This window comes from Carcharhinus amblyrhynchos, chromosome 10, assembly GCF_965287045.1.
Source record: "Carcharhinus amblyrhynchos chromosome 10, sCarAmb.v2.hapA, whole genome shotgun sequence".
In the NCBI taxonomy this organism is placed as follows: domain Eukaryota; kingdom Metazoa; phylum Chordata; class Chondrichthyes; order Carcharhiniformes; family Carcharhinidae; genus Carcharhinus; species Carcharhinus amblyrhynchos.
Window position 1 is genome coordinate 93,157,540 of NC_137333.1, and position 15,628 is coordinate 93,173,167.

The window sequence follows — 15,628 nt, forward strand, 5'->3', positions numbered from 1 at the left end:
CAACTTCAGGAGAATACCCCCGACTGAAGCAATGTAAGCTGCCTCATTTCTCACCCCAGAAATCCTCAGAACCTCTCTGTGTGAGGTTGCCAATTAGCGCTGAATTACGCGTCATTTTGTGCTTTTGATGTGTTTGCGCCGGGAGATAGTTTGAGACCGTCAAGCTCAGGTCATCCAAGCTCAACGCACTCATTGGATAAAACAAAATATCAACCAGCTACATGTTCCTGTCAGTGACTCAGCCAAGAAATGTCTTTATTTAATTTTAAAGCACTTGGCAAACTATCAAATCCTCAGCCCTAATTGCTGAGATTTACAATATCTGGATTTATCCGGTCTCAACTCAAATTGCCCTTCTTGTGAAATGGAACTTACGAAAAGCTGAGTAACCTTGAACTGACAGCAGCGAGTTAAGCTCAAGTCAATGCTGCCTCTCTTTCTAAAGTGGAAAATTGTTTTAATTCCCTCTGTGGGCTGGCCGCACCGTTTCTCGTTGAGCTCCTGGAAGAACCCTTTCTCTTTCCTCACTAATGCAAGTAAAACCATTTCATTTTGTTCTAGAATCTTTTTGGCAACTTGAAGGAAAGGTGGTCAGGCCAATGGGATTTAAGCATGGAGGGAGGTGGCATTGACCAATGAGGCCTGTGTTCATCGGTAAAATCCGTGTAGGTGGACGGAGCATGGCAGGGAGGCTCCAACCTCTGTAATACACAGTCTTTGTGAGTTTGGCCCTGAAAATCCACAGGCAATGGGTTGAATTTTATGCCCTCCTCACGGATGGGGTGAGGCTGGAAAATGCGGTGAGCCAGTCAAAAGTCTATTAACTTCAGCGGGAGTGGAAAATCCCACTGGTGGAAAATTCCAACCAGCAGCCTCAGTGTTTGCAATGGATGGTGTCAATTAACATTCAATCCCAAACATTGAGTAATTTCATTAGAATTCATAGAATCCCTACAGCACAGAAGGAGGCTTTTCAGCTCATTGAGTTTGTACCGACCACAATCCCACTAGGCCCTATTCCCATAACCCCATACATTTACCCTGCTAATTCCCCTGACGCTAGGGCCAATTTAGCATGGCAGATCAACCTAACCCACACATCTTTGGACTGTGGGAGAAAACCAGAGCGCCCGGAGGAATCCCACACAGACACGGGGAGAACGTGCAAACCCCACACAGACAGTGACCTGAAGCCGGAATTGAACCTGAGCCCCTGGCGCTGTGAAGCAGCAGTGCTAACCACTGTGCCACTGGACCGTCCTAAGATTAGGATGAGAAGGAGAATTAAATCTAGGAAATGCTTCCCTGTTGGGATTTAACACAATCTGTGGTAGCGAGTGGAGCCAGGAGAGTTCAAAGATAGAATTGTTCTCATGGCTATCAAGTCATAATGCTTAAGTCAGTGGGAGGGCATCTCACTTACACAGAGCAAGGCACAGAGGTCTACTTGGGGCACATCTCTAATTCTCGCTGCCCTGTGCCAGTGAAAATTGGGCTGACGAACTACTTATAGGAGAGTGGATTGCTTCAGTCAGAATGTGATCACTGCAGTGCTCCAGTTTATAGACCCTCACCTCTACAGCAGCCAACAAAACACAACATATAAATCTGAGCACAGCTAAAACAGCTTGCAGCATTCATTAAATACTTGCATAGTATAATTGTACAAATCCATTCGATAAGGTAGCATTTTGCTTGGAGCTAGATGCTGCTTGCTTTTCTGATCCCTTGAAGAGAGAGTGTAATCCTTTTCTATTAATTCCACTGTTCCTCGGTGTTTAGCAGAAGGTCAGAGGCTTTAAGGAGCAAAGATCAAAGAAAGTCCGATGGGAAGGGAGACTTGATTATATTGGACAATGCTCGCTTACAAAACCTAGAATTTGAGATTGCTTAACCAATTGAGTTCCAGAATTAATTCTTAGCATTGCTCAATGTTGGGCAGGGGAGAGGACTTGTGTAAAATCCTCTATCAGAGAGTTGAAGAACAAAGATCAAAGAAAATTACAGCACTGGAACAGAACCTTCAGCCCTCCAAGCCTGCACCAATCATGCTGTCCAACTGAATTAAAATCCCTTATCCTTCCAGGGATCATACCCCTCTATCCCTATTCATGTATTTGTCAAGATGCCCCTTAAAAGCCACTACCTTCCCCGGCAGCGATTTCCAGGCACCCACCAACCTCTGTGTAAAAAACTTGCCTCATACATCTCCTTTAAATATTGCTCCTTGCACTTTAAACCTGTGCCCCCCCAGTAATTGACTCTTCCACCCTGGAAAAAAGCTTCTGACTATCCACTCTGTCCATGCCCCTCATAATCTTGTAGACTTCTATCAGGTCATTCCTCAACCTCTGCCGTTCCAGTGAGAACAAACTAAGTTTCTCCAACCTCTCCTCATAGCTAATGCCCTCCATACCAGGCAACATCCTGGTAAATCTTTTCCATATCTTCTCCAAAGCCTCCACATCCTCCTGGAAGTGTGGCGACCAGAATTGAACACTATATTCCATGTGCAGCCTAACTAAGGTTCTATAAAGCTGCAACATGACAGGCAATTTTGAATGTCAATGCACCAGCCAATGAAGGCAAGCATGCCATATGCCTTCTTGACTACCTTCGTACTGCGTTGCCACTTTCATTGGCCTGTGTACCTGTACACCCAGATCCCTCTGCCTATCAATACTCTTTAGGGATCTGCCATTTATTGTATATTTCCCATCTGTGTTAGACTTTCCAAAATGTATTACCTCACATTTTTGTCTGGATTAAACTCAATTTGCCATCTCTCCGCCCAAGTTTTCAAGTGTTCTATATCTTGCTGTACCCTCTGACAGTCCTCATTGCTATCCGCAAACTTACTAATCAAACCAGTTACATTTTCCTCCAAATCATTTATATATATTACGAACAGAAAAGGCCCCAGTACTGATCCCTGAGGAATGCCACTTGTCACAGTCCTCCATTCAGAAATGCATCCTTCCACTGCTATCCTCTGTGTTCTATGATCCAGCCAGTTCTATATCCACCTTGCCAGCTCATCTCTGATCCCATGTGACTTCACCTTCTGCACCAGTCTCCATGAGGGATCTTGTCAAAGGCCTTACTGAAGTCTATTTAGACAACATCCACTGTCTTAGCCTCATCAATCATCTTCTTCAGTTCCTCAAAAAACTCAATCAAGCTCATGAGACACGATCTCTCCTTCACAAAACCATGTTGCCTCTCACTGATGCGTCCACTTATTTCCAAATGGGAATAAATAATTCCTTGAAGAATCCTCTCCAATAATTTCTCTACCACTGACATAAGGCTCACTGGCCTGTAATTACCTGGATTATTGTTGCTAACCTTCTTAAACAAAGGAAGAACATTGAACAATGTTATTCTCCAATCCTCTGGGACCTCCCCTGTAAAAAGTCTGACAACACCAGGTTTTAGTCCAACCTATTTATTTGATAATATACTCACTAGCTTTCGGGGTTACCCCCTTCGTCAGGTGAATGGAGAGCCAACGCCGGCATACCCACATCATGACCTCCCCTGTAGTCAAGGAGGATACAAAGATTTCTCTCAAGGCCCCAGCAATTTCCTCCCTTCCCTCTTTCAGTATTTTGGGATATATCCCATTAGGCCCTGGGGACTTCTCTACCTTTATGTTTCTCAAGACCCCCAATACCTGCTCCTTTTTGATCTCAACATGAAAAATTATCTGTAAACCCTTTTGTAGACTCATCATGCACCAAGTCCTTTTCTCTGGTGAATATTGACGCAATGTACTCATTTAATACCTCACCCATTTCCACACATAGAATCCTTCCCCTGTCCTTGAGTGGGCCAACCCTCTCCCTGGCTACCCTCTTTCTTTCTATATATGTATAAAAAGCCTTGGGATTTTCCTTACTCCGGCTGACCAATGTTTCTTCATAACCCTTTTAACCCTCCTGACTCCTTGCTTATGTTTCTTTCTACTTTCCTTGTATTTCACACTTGCTTTATGTGTTCCTAGCCTCCTAACTTTGACAAATGCTTTCTTTTTCTCTTTGACTATGCTCACAATATCTCGCATTATCCAAGGTTCCCAAAACTTGCCATACTTATTCTTCATCCTTACAGGAATGTGCCGAACCTGAATCCCTATCAACTTGTACTTGAAAGCCTCCCATGTGCCAGATGTTGATTTGCCCTCAAACAGATTCAATGTGCCTCTTCTGCCCCGTAGGGAGTCTATGAATATCTTATACTGAAGGTTCCAAATAACAGTAAGTAAATCCTGAAAATTACTTTAAATTTAATTATAGGAATAGAATTAAGTTCAAAGTAATAAAAGGCAAATTCTGGACTAACTTCAGAAGGTTATCTTCCTATGAGTTTCCAGGTCAGAGCAGGTAAGATACTCTGTCAGAGAGTTGATGCAAGTCAATTTCCTGACCCCATTTCTGGCATTAGCCATTTTGGCCAAGGTGGATTTAGGGTCTGCCTAGGTCATCACCCCTACAAGGTTAGTTGGGTTCCAATTTCCCTATTTGCTGGGAGTTTTGCAGCTTAATTGTCTGGAATATTCCTGGCTAACCAACAGGGCCTCCTCTGCTGCCTGGCATGGTAATATAATCAACTGGACAGCATGGACAAGTCTGGGTGGCAAATTGGGCCAAAGGGCCCATTTCCATGCTGTAAACTTCTATGACTCTATATCTAAAGCCAACTGTAGATTTGATTTATTATTGTCACACGTATTGGGATACAGTGAAAAGTATTGTTTCTTGCACACTATACAGACAAAAAATATTGTACATAGAGTACACAGGGGAGAAGGAAAGAGTAGCTTGCGGAATATAATGTTACAGTCATAGATAGGGTGTAGAGAAAGATGAGCTTAATATAAGTGGATTTAAAAGTCTGATGGCAGCAGAGAGGAAACTGTACTTGATTTGGTTGCTATGTGTTTTCAGATTTTGTATATTTTTCCCAACGGATAAAGGTGGAAGAGAGTATGTCTGGGATGCACAGGGTCCTTGATTATTCTGGCTGTTTTCCTGAGGCAATGGGAAGTGTAGATGGAGTCAATGGATGGGAGGCTGGTTTGCATGATGGATTGGGCTACATTCACAACTCTTTGTAGTTTCTTGCAGTCTTGGACAGAGCAGGAGCCATACCAAGCTGTGATACAACCAGGAAGATTGCTTTCTGTGGTGCATCTGTAAAAATTGGTGAGAGTCATAGTGGACATGCTGAATTTCCTTAGCCTCCTGAGAAAGTAGAGGCGTTGGTGGGCTTTCTTAACTATAACATCAGCGTCATCGGCTTGTAAGCTGCAGGATCAGTTTCTGAGTGTCCGCTGTTTTGTTATTCATTCTCGGGATGTGCTTCCCCTGGCTTTCCTTGATAGCATCCCTCCTGAACAACTTACGAGAACACTTAAAAGGCACATTGATGTGGCATTAGAGTCACATAGAGGGCCTGACAGGTTAAGGATAGTTTTTCTTCTCAGAAAGACTTTGGTGAACTAGTTGGGTTTTTGGGACTGCTTCATTGCCCTCTATCGAGCAGACAACAATGGAACTAACCTGCCAGTTCCAATTCTGTGTAACATTACACCTGACATGTGAACTTTTACCATTTTTCTCCAAGAAGCTACAGACACCGCTTTGTCCTTTGGAACTCTGAAACAAACATTGTAACAATAAAAAGACAGAACTAAAGGGCACTGTAAAATACACAGTGGCTACATTTAATTGCAGTCAGACTTTTCAAAGAACATAGAGGTTAGTGCAACTTTAAAATTATGTAAATTATGCGGGTATATTCCCACATTTAGTATCCTCACCAAGTAGTTATTTACATAGACAAACCTACTTCCGTCGTTGTATCTTAATTAAGGGAGCCTTGAATAGTAGGTCTCCTGAGAACAAATGAACACCATTTTATAGTTTGATCATGACAGGTAGGTATGATGAATGGGATGGATAGGATAGAGGTGGAGAGACTCTTCCCGCTCAAAAAAGACAGTAGGACTGGGGGCACAGCCTCAAGATAAAGGGGGGGCGGTTTAGAACACAGTTGAGGAGGAACTTCTTCACTCAAAGGGTGGTGAATCTCTGGAATTCTCTAGCCATTGAAGTGGTGGAGGCTGCCTCGCTAAATATTTTCAAGAAGCGGGTTGATGGGTTTTTGATAAGAGAGGGGATTAAGGGTTATGGGGAGAGGGCCGGAAAGTGGAACTGAGCCACGACAGATCAGCCATGATCTTATTGAATGGCGGGGCAGGCTCAAAGGGCCAGATGGCCTACTCCTGCCCCTATTTCTTATGTTCTTATGTTCTTATGTGACCTGAATTGGATAACCTGTAATCAGAGCAGACAGGGAAAGCAAAGGTTTATGCTTCTAAACCAATGTGAGGACACTAGTGCTGTACGCAAAATGCATCCTTGGTTTTAAGAGTACCAGTATTTTACTTTTCCAATTCATTCAAAGCATCGTCAGGAAGGTCAACATTTGCTGCCCATCATTAACTTCAGTTTGAGAAGGTTCTGGTGAGGCACCTTCCTGGACCCCTGCAGTCAGTGTGGCATAGTTACACTCAGGGCCCAATTTTACCATTTTGATTCTAAGTGCTGGGTAGACTTGAAACTGGGAGTGTTTCAGGTCCGACTTTTAGACCCATTCTCAGGCACTCCCTATATATATTCTGCCTGAAAAAATATCAGTGATTCCCAATCGTGCTGCACAAGCCTGTGAGTGGAGCTTAACGCGCCCAAAATGCTGCAACTCCAATCAGCGCCTCCAACTATGCATGCGCAGAAAAAAGGTGTTAGAATGCTGGTCCCCTGCCACGTCCCTCCTGGGCCGGATAATGCCTCGCCCTGTCCCCCACAGATGTTGCCTCACCTCCCCAACATTACTGACCCCCTTATCCCCCAAACCTCCCCTCCATCACCCAGACTGGTTGCGGGCCCCTCCCCCACCCCCCCACCAATCTCAAGCAGAGTAGGAGTGGACCCCTCTTTACCCCCACTGATCTCAAGTAGAGAGGCAGCGGACTACTTTCCCTGCCCCCCAGCCCCGCCCCCACCACCGATCTCGAGCAGAGAGCCGTCGGACACTACGCGCTTACCTTCTCAGCAACTCTCACTGATGGAGTGCCCGAATCAGACTAATATGGAGCATGTCTGTTTTGCACCAATTCTGGATGGGCGAACGTGGTGGTAAAGGGGGAAGTGCCAGTAAAGTTAGGCGTCCAGCCCATTAAGTCAATTTAAATGCATGCAAATGCACTTAAAAAGCCATCGCATCTGTTTCAGGCACAGTCCCGATCGTGGCCATTTTTGGGCCTTGGTAAAAGAGAAAAGTGCGCAGATACAGGCGTGGATCACGTTACTCACCTCAAGTCTGAGTTTAGCAAGTTTTTGCGCCCAAAAACAGGCGCAATTTGATGGTAAAATCAAGCCACCAGTGTCATTAAGGAGGATGTTTCATGATTTTGGCCTGGAGGAAGTGAAGAAATGGCAATATAATTCCAAGTCAGGATGGTGTGTAACTTGGGAGGGGAACTTGCAGATGGTGGTGGTGTTCCCTTGTGCTTTCTACCATTGTCTTTCTAGGTGCTGGAGATTACAGGTTTGGTACGTGCTATTGAAGGCAACTTGGTGAAACCCTGCACTGCACCATATAGATGGTGCAGCTGCTGCCACTGTGTGCCGGTGGTGAAGGGAGTGGATGGGGCTGCTTTATCCTGGATGGTGTCAAACTTGTTGAGGTGTTGTCAGAGCTCATCCAGGCAAGTGGAGAATACGCCATCACATTCCTGACTTGTGCCTTTTGTAGATGGTGGACAGGCTTTGGGGAGTCAGGAGATGAGTTACTCACCACGGAATTCATAGCCTCTGACGTGCTGTTGCAGTGTTTATAAGACAAATCCAGTTGAAGTACCTGGTCAATGAAAACACCCAGGATGTTGACACTGGGGATTCAGTGACAGGAGTGCCATTGACTGTCATAGTCATAGAGGTTTACAGCACGGAAACAGGCCCTTCGGCCTAACTTGTCCATGCCACACTTTTTTAACACCTAAGCTAGTCCCAATTGCCCGCATTTGGCCCATATCCCTCCATACCCATCTAGTCCATAAAACTGTCTAAAATCTTCTTAAAAGACAAAACTGTACCCCCCTCTACTACTACCTCTGGCAGCTTGTTCCAGACATTCGCCATCTCCTGGGTAAAAAAATAGATGCTCTGGACCATTTTATATCTCTCCCCTGTCACCTTAAACCTATTCCGTCTAGTTTTAGACTCCCCTACCTTTGGGAAAAGATATTGACTATCTAGCTGATCTGTGCCCCTCATTATTAGAACATAGAACATTACAGCGCAGAACAGGCCCTTCGGCCCATGATGTTGCACCGACCAATTAAGAAAAAAGCAATGACCCTCTAACCTAAACCAATCCCTTTCCATCCATAAACCTATCCACGGACCTCTTAAATGCCCCCAAACTAGGCGCATCTACAACTGCAGCAGGCAGGGCATTCCATTCCCCCACTACCCTCTGGGTAAAGAACCTACCTCTGACATCCGTCCTATAACTACCACCCCTTAATTTAAAGCTATGCCCCCTCGTGCTAGCTTTCTCCATCCGAGGAAAAAGGCTATCACTGTCCACCCTATCTAAACCTCTAATCATCTTGTATGTTTCAATAAGGTCTCCTCTTAGCCGCCTTCTTTCTAACGAAAACAACCTCAAATCCCTCAGTCTCTCCTCATAGGACCTCCCCTCCATACCAGGCAACATCCCGGTAAACCTCCTCTGCACCCTCTCCAATGCCTCCACATCCTTCCTATAATGTGGTGACCAGAACTGTACACAATACTCCGCACCAGAGTTTTGTACAGTTGCATGACGTTGCAGCTCCTAAATTCAATCCCCCTATCAATAAACGTCAAGACACCGTATGCCTTCCTAACAACCTTATCGACTTGATTTCCAACTTTCAGGGATCTATGCACATATACACCTAGATCCCTCTGTTCGTCAACACTATTCAGAGTCCTACCGTTAGCCCTATACTCTACACATCTGTTATTCGTGCCAAAGTGAATTACCTCACACTTTTCCGCATTAAACTCCATCTGCCACCTCTCGGCCCAGCTCTGCAACTTGTCCAAGTCTCTCTGTAAACTATAACACCTCTCTTCACTATCTACCACTCCTCCGACTTTGGTGTCATCAGCAAATTTACTAATCCATCCGTCTATACCCTCATCCAGATCATTTATAAAAATTACAAACAGCAGTGGCCCCAAAACAGATCCCTGAGGCACACCACTTGTAACCGAACTCCATGACGAATACTTTCCATCAACCACCACCCTCTGTCTTCTATCAGCTAGCCAATTCCTGATCCAATTAACTAAATCACCCTCAATCCCATACATCTGCATTTTCTGCAGAAGCCTTCCATGGTGAACCTTATCAAACGCCTTACTAAAGTCCATATATACCACGTCAACTGCCTTACCCCCATCCACCTCTTTGGTCACTTTTTCAAAAAACTCAATAAGGTTAGTAAGGCACGACCTACCCTTCACAAAACTGTGCTGACTATCTCCAATCAATTCATTCTCTCTAAATAACTATAAATCCTATCCCTAATAATTTTTTCTAATACTTTGCCCACAACAGAAGTAAGACTCACCGGTCTATAATTCCCGGGGAAGTCTCTATTCCCCTTCTTAAACAATGGGACAACATTCGCTATCCTCCAGTCTTCTGGCACTATACCTGTGACCAATGACGACCTGAAGATCAGAGCCAGAGGCTCTGCAATCGCCTCTCTTGCCTCCCAGAGAATCCTAGGGTAAATCCCGTCCGGCCCAGGGGACTTATCTATTTTCAAACCCTCAAGAATATCTAGCACATCCTCCTTATCTACTGCAATACTATCCAGTTTACAACCCTGTAACCCAGTGTTCTCCACAACTACATTTACGTCTCCCTGCGTGAATACCGAAGAGAAATATTTGTTCAGTGCCTCTCCAATCTCTTCCAGTTCCACATATAACTTCCCACTGCTGTCTCTGACTGGCCCTAATCTTGCCCTAACCAATCTTCTATTCTTAACATATCTAAAGAAAGCCTTAGGATTCTCCTTAATCCTATCAGCCAAAGTCTTCTCGTGTCCTCTTTTAGCTCTTCTTAACTCACTCTTTAACTCCTTCCTGGCTAATCTATAGCTTTCCAGTGCACTACCTGAGCCCTCAAGCCTCATCCTGACATAAGCCTCCTTTTTCCTTTTAACCAGCGAATTAACTTTTTTAGTGCACCACGGTTCCCTTGCTCGACCATTTCCTCCTTGCCTGACAGGGACATACTTATCAAGGACTCGCAGTAGCTGCTCCTTGAATAAACTCCACATTTCGGATATTCCCAGCCCCTGTAGTTTCCTAGTCCAACCTATGCTCCCTAATTCTCTCCTAATAGCCTCATAATTATCCTTACCCCAGCTATAACTACTGCCCCGAGGTTCATGCCTATCCCTTTTTTTATAGACCTCTGTAAGATCACCCCTCAGCCTTCTACGCTCCAGAGAAAAAAGTCCCGGACTGTCAAGCTGAAGTGGTTAGATTTTCACTTACTGGAGATGGCCATTGCTGGCACTTGTATGGAATGGATATTATTTGTCACTTATATGTCAGCCTGAATATTGTCCAGGTCTTGCTGTAGAGTGGACTGTTTCAATATGTGAACAATGGTCAGAACATTGTGCAATCATAAGGAAGCATTCCCACTTCTGATCTTAAAATGGAGGAAATATCATCAAAGCAGCTAAAGATGTTGAACTAAAAGAACTCATTTATTCAAGTCTTGAGACTGAGATAATTAGCCTCCAACACCACATTCATCTTTCTTTGTGCTCCATATGATTCCATTCAGCGAAGACTTTCCTCACAATTCCCATTAACTTCAACTATGCTCTAGTCCACTTGGTAACACACTTGGTCAAATATTGTCTTGATGTCAAGGACAATTCCTATCACTTCATATTTATCCACGTTATACTGAAGCTGCCATGCATTTTCCCACACTCTTACTTGTCCAAATCACACTAAAGGATCTCTGCATCCTCCTCACTGTTCATTCTCCCACCCAACCTGGTGTCACCTGTAAATTTGGAGATTTTACATTCAGTTTCCTCTTCTAAATCATGAATATATTTGTTTATATATAGAAAAACAGACCTGGTGCTTTTCATGGGAGGGGGAATGTTTAAGGGAGATGTGTGGGGGATGTTTCTCACGCAGAGAATGGTGGGTGTCTGGAACGTGCTATCAGAGGAGGTGGTAGAAGCAGGCACATTCACAACATTTAAGAGGTATCTGGATAAGGACGTGAATAGGGGGAATAGAAGGATGCTGACCGAGTAAGGGCAGAAGGATTTTTGTTTCAGATAAAAACACAAAAACTGCAGATGCTGGAATCTGAAACAAAAATAGAAAAATGCTGAAGATAAACAATGGTGCAGTGACATAGAATCATAGAATCCTACAACACAGAAGGAGGCCATTAGGCCCATCGAGTTGTGAGGAGCTATGAGGAGAGATTGGGTAAACTGGGGTTGTTCTCCCTGCAAAGATGGAGAATGAGGGGAGACCTAATAGAGGTGTTTAAAATTATGAAGGGCATAGATAGGGTGAACAGTTGGAAGTTTTTTCCCATCAAACATGAGGGCTCACAGGTTCAAGGTGGGGGATGGGGGGGCGAGGTTTAACTCAGATATCAGAGGGACATACTTTACACAGAGGGTGGTGGGGCCTGGAATGCACTGCCAAGGAGGGCGGTGGAGGCGGACACACTGGGATCATTTAAGACTTATCTGGATAGCCACATGAACAGACTGGGAATGGAGGGATACAAACGAATTGTCTAGTTGGACCAATGAGCAGCGCAGGCTTGGAGGGCCGAAGGGCCTGTTTCCTGTGCTGTGTCGTTCTTTGCTCTTTGAGTCTGCACCAACCACAATTCCATCCAGGCCCTATCCCCGTAACCCTATGCATTTACCCTGGCTAATCCCCATGACACAAAGGGGCAATTTATCATGGCCAGTCCATCTAACCTGCATATCTTTGGATGGTGGGAGGAAACCAATGCAAACACGAGGAGAATGCGCAAACTCTGCACAGGCAGTGACCCAAGCCGGGATCAAACCCGGTTCCCTGGCACTGTGCGAGGCAGCAATGCTAACCACTGTGCTGTTGTGCTAGCCAATGAATTGAGGCACGGATGTACTAGAATGAAGATGTCTCAAATGGGCCCAGGAATTCAGAGCTTTGCGCTTGGGCACCAGCAATATAGAAGTGAAACAGAGTCCCACAGAAGCACAAGGAATGATGAATTGGATCGATACTAAAAATCTAGTGACATAAGTATAGGCAGAAAAGATCTATCAAAGTTGGGTTGAAGGGCCTGTTTCCATACTGTAAACCTCTATGACTCCATGGCTCTACAAGTGGATTGTCACCTGCCAAGGGGAACAGACCAACAGTGGGGGAATGTACATTTACATGGCATTACTCATGGTGAATCAGAAAGGGCATCTTATTACACCAGGAGATATTTGTTTTAAACCAACAGCATGTTTTAAAGTCCTGTTGTTCTGCTTTGTAACAGTCAGTATGTGCTCTGAGTACCAGCAACTTCATTCAAACTCTCATTTATAAATAGTATCAGTGAGTTGATCCTTGCTGTCATGGTAACCTGCTGGAAGGTAGATGCGTTGAGAAAGGTCGAAGGTGAGCATTTTCATGTTGTTTATCAAATTTTAGGCTCGTCTCCAGCTCTTGCTTCCTTTGAAAAGGTTTCTCCGCGTGATTGAGCCTCTCTTCTTTAAGTATCATGTGGATTCAATCTTTTTCCTTGTAGATTCATAGAAAATAGAAGCAAGAGTAAGTAATTTGGCTCTTCGAGCCTGCTCCGCCATTCATTTTGATCATTTTGAAGGGCGGCACAGTGGTGAACGGTGCTACTTCACAGCACCAGGGGCACGAGTTTGATTCCCAGCTTGGGTCATTGTCTGTGCGTAGTCTGCACATTCTCCCCATGACTGCATGGGTTTCCTCTGGGTGCTCCAATTTCCTCTCACAGTCCAAAGATGTGCGGGCTAGGTTGATTGGCCATGCTAAATTGACCCTAGTGTCAGGAGGATTAGCAGGGTAAATATGTGGGATTATGGGACTAGGCTGTGGGTGGGATTAGAAGGTGATCATTGAGTTCAATATCCTTATTCCCCCCTTCCTTCCATGTCCCTTAATTCCTTTAGCCCCAAGAGCTATATCGAGTCATAGAGGTTTACAGCATGGAAACAGGCCCTTCGGCCCAACTTGTCTATGCCGCCCTTTTTGTTTTAAAACTCCCAAACTAATCCCAATTGCCCGCATTTGGCCCATATCCCTCTATACCCATTGTACCCATGTAATTATCTAAATGCTCGCATTTGTCTAAATTAAACACCATCTGCCATTCATCAGCCCACTGGCCCAATTGATCAAGATCCCATTGCAATTGGAAATAACTTTCTTCACTGTCCGCCAATTCTGGTGTCATCTGCAAACTTACTAACCATGCCTCCTATATTCTCAGCCAAATCATTAACTTAAATGACAAATAACAGTGGGCCCAGTGTTCGATGCAGACTCGATGGGCTGGAGGGCTTCCTTCTGCACTGTAGGGTTCTATGATTCTCGACAACCACCTTCTGGCTTCTGTCAAGGTTTCAGATTTCTTCTTGCAATCAGACAATATTTTGGCCTCAACTACATTCTGTGGCAGTGAATTCCATACATTCACCACCCCCTGGGTGAGAAATTTTTCCTCACTTCAGTTCTAACAGATTTACCCCTTATCCTTTAACTACAATCCCGAGTTCTGGACTCCCCCACCACCATTTTTTCTCTATCTATCCTGTCTAACGCTGTTACAATTTGATAAGTTTCGATGAGATCCCCTCTCACTCGCCTAAACTCCAATGAACACAATCCTAATTGATTTAGTCTCTGCTCATATGACAGATCTGCCATCCCAGGAATCAGCCTGGTAAACTTTCACTGCACTCCCTCTCGAGCAAGGACAATCTCTTCTTTCGCTCCCCTATACTTTTCCTTTCTCTCCACAGGGAAGCAGATGGTGGAAAGATCCAGCCTACTATCCGCCCAACAGAACTCAGAGGAACCCCAAACCGTTTTTACAGTTGATCCTCATTTAATTAGACATTACAGGAAGGATGTAAATAAGGTTGAAAGAGTGCAGAGAAGGTTCACAAGGATGTTGCCAGGACTTGAGAAGCTGAGTTACAGAAAGGGATTGAATAGGTTAGGACTTTATTCCCTGGAGCAGAGAAGGATGAGGGGAGATTTGATAGAGGTGTGTAAGATTTTGATGGGTATGGATGGAGTGAATGCAAGTAGGCTTTTTCCACTGAGACTAGGGGAGAAAAAAACCAGACAGCATGGGTTAAGGGTGAAAGGAGATAAGTTTAAAGAGACTATTAGGGGGGATTCTTCACGCAGAGAGTGGTGGGAGTGTGGAATGAGCTGCCAGATAAAGTGGTAAATGCGGGGTCACTTTTAACATTTAAGAAAAACTTGGACAGGTTGAGGGATGAGAGGGGTGTGGAGGGATATGGTCCAAGTGCAGGTCAGTGGGACTAGGCAAAAAATGGTTCAGCACAGACAAGCAGGGCCAAAAGGTCTGTTTCTGTGCTGTAATTTTCTATGGTTTCTATTAAGTGAGCATCAAATTATATGCAAGTGAATTGATAACACTTTGATTTTAACAGATTTTATTTACTATTTGAGAATACATTCACTCCTTTTTTTTGATACTCTGCACTTAATTGTCATATTGATAGAACCTCAGTTGCTGCCTTATGGGCACTAAACATCAGTGACACTTGGGGTGCTTGACCACTCGAAGCTAGAAAGGTCTAAAAACATACGAAGATTTTGAACAAATTACAATTGGCCATTTTTGATGGTGTTTGTGTCTGCCTTTGCTGAAAACGAATTATTCAAATGTTTGAGCAAAATGTGCTTTTGTTATGTAGAATATTCCCTTGTTGTGTCATTGTGGCACATTTCACACTCTTGTTCATTACAGTCTGTAGACACGTACAGGGCTTGTTGTTTAACATTGTGAGCTGACTAGTCGGTTCTCTTTTGCTGGAGTTACTCGGTGTTGTTTGACTCACGGATTGTTGGAAATAAGCAGCTTCTTCCGAGGTCAGTGCTCCCTTTATCCTTTTGAGGTCAGTTCACGAGTTCCACCCCAGGACCACATGAACCACAAGGAGATAGCACATCCCGATGGTCGTGGAAACAAGCATCATGGGAAAACCCAATCTGAAAGGAATTTAATGGTGGAAAAAAGAATTAAGGACAGGAAATGTGGGGATTCAGAGCAATGTGAGATACCTCAAGGTGCGTCCCAGTACGGACTCATTATACACATCAGATAGGCTTGTAAGAACAGACATGCCCAAAGGTTAACAGTAATCTGAGATCCTGGGATAATAAATTTGGATAAATATCAGGAACCACATTAAAACACAATGATGGAAATCCAATGCAGATATTGAATC

General features: G+C 44.3%; 1 protein-coding gene across 1 annotated transcript in view; it reads right to left on the reverse strand.

Annotated features, from left to right (window-relative positions):
* Nucleotides 1-14,865: 14,865 nt before the first annotated feature.
* oca2 (oculocutaneous albinism II) overlaps nucleotides 14,866-15,628 on the reverse strand; it is a 358,743-nt gene continuing 357,980 nt past the window's right edge. The window contains exon 23 of the mRNA XM_080197616.1: nucleotides 14,866-15,389. Within this exon, the coding sequence (XP_080053742.1) occupies nucleotides 15,302-15,389 (88 nt within the window). The 3' untranslated portion in view covers nucleotides 14,866-15,301. The remainder of the gene's footprint in view (nucleotides 15,390-15,628) is intronic.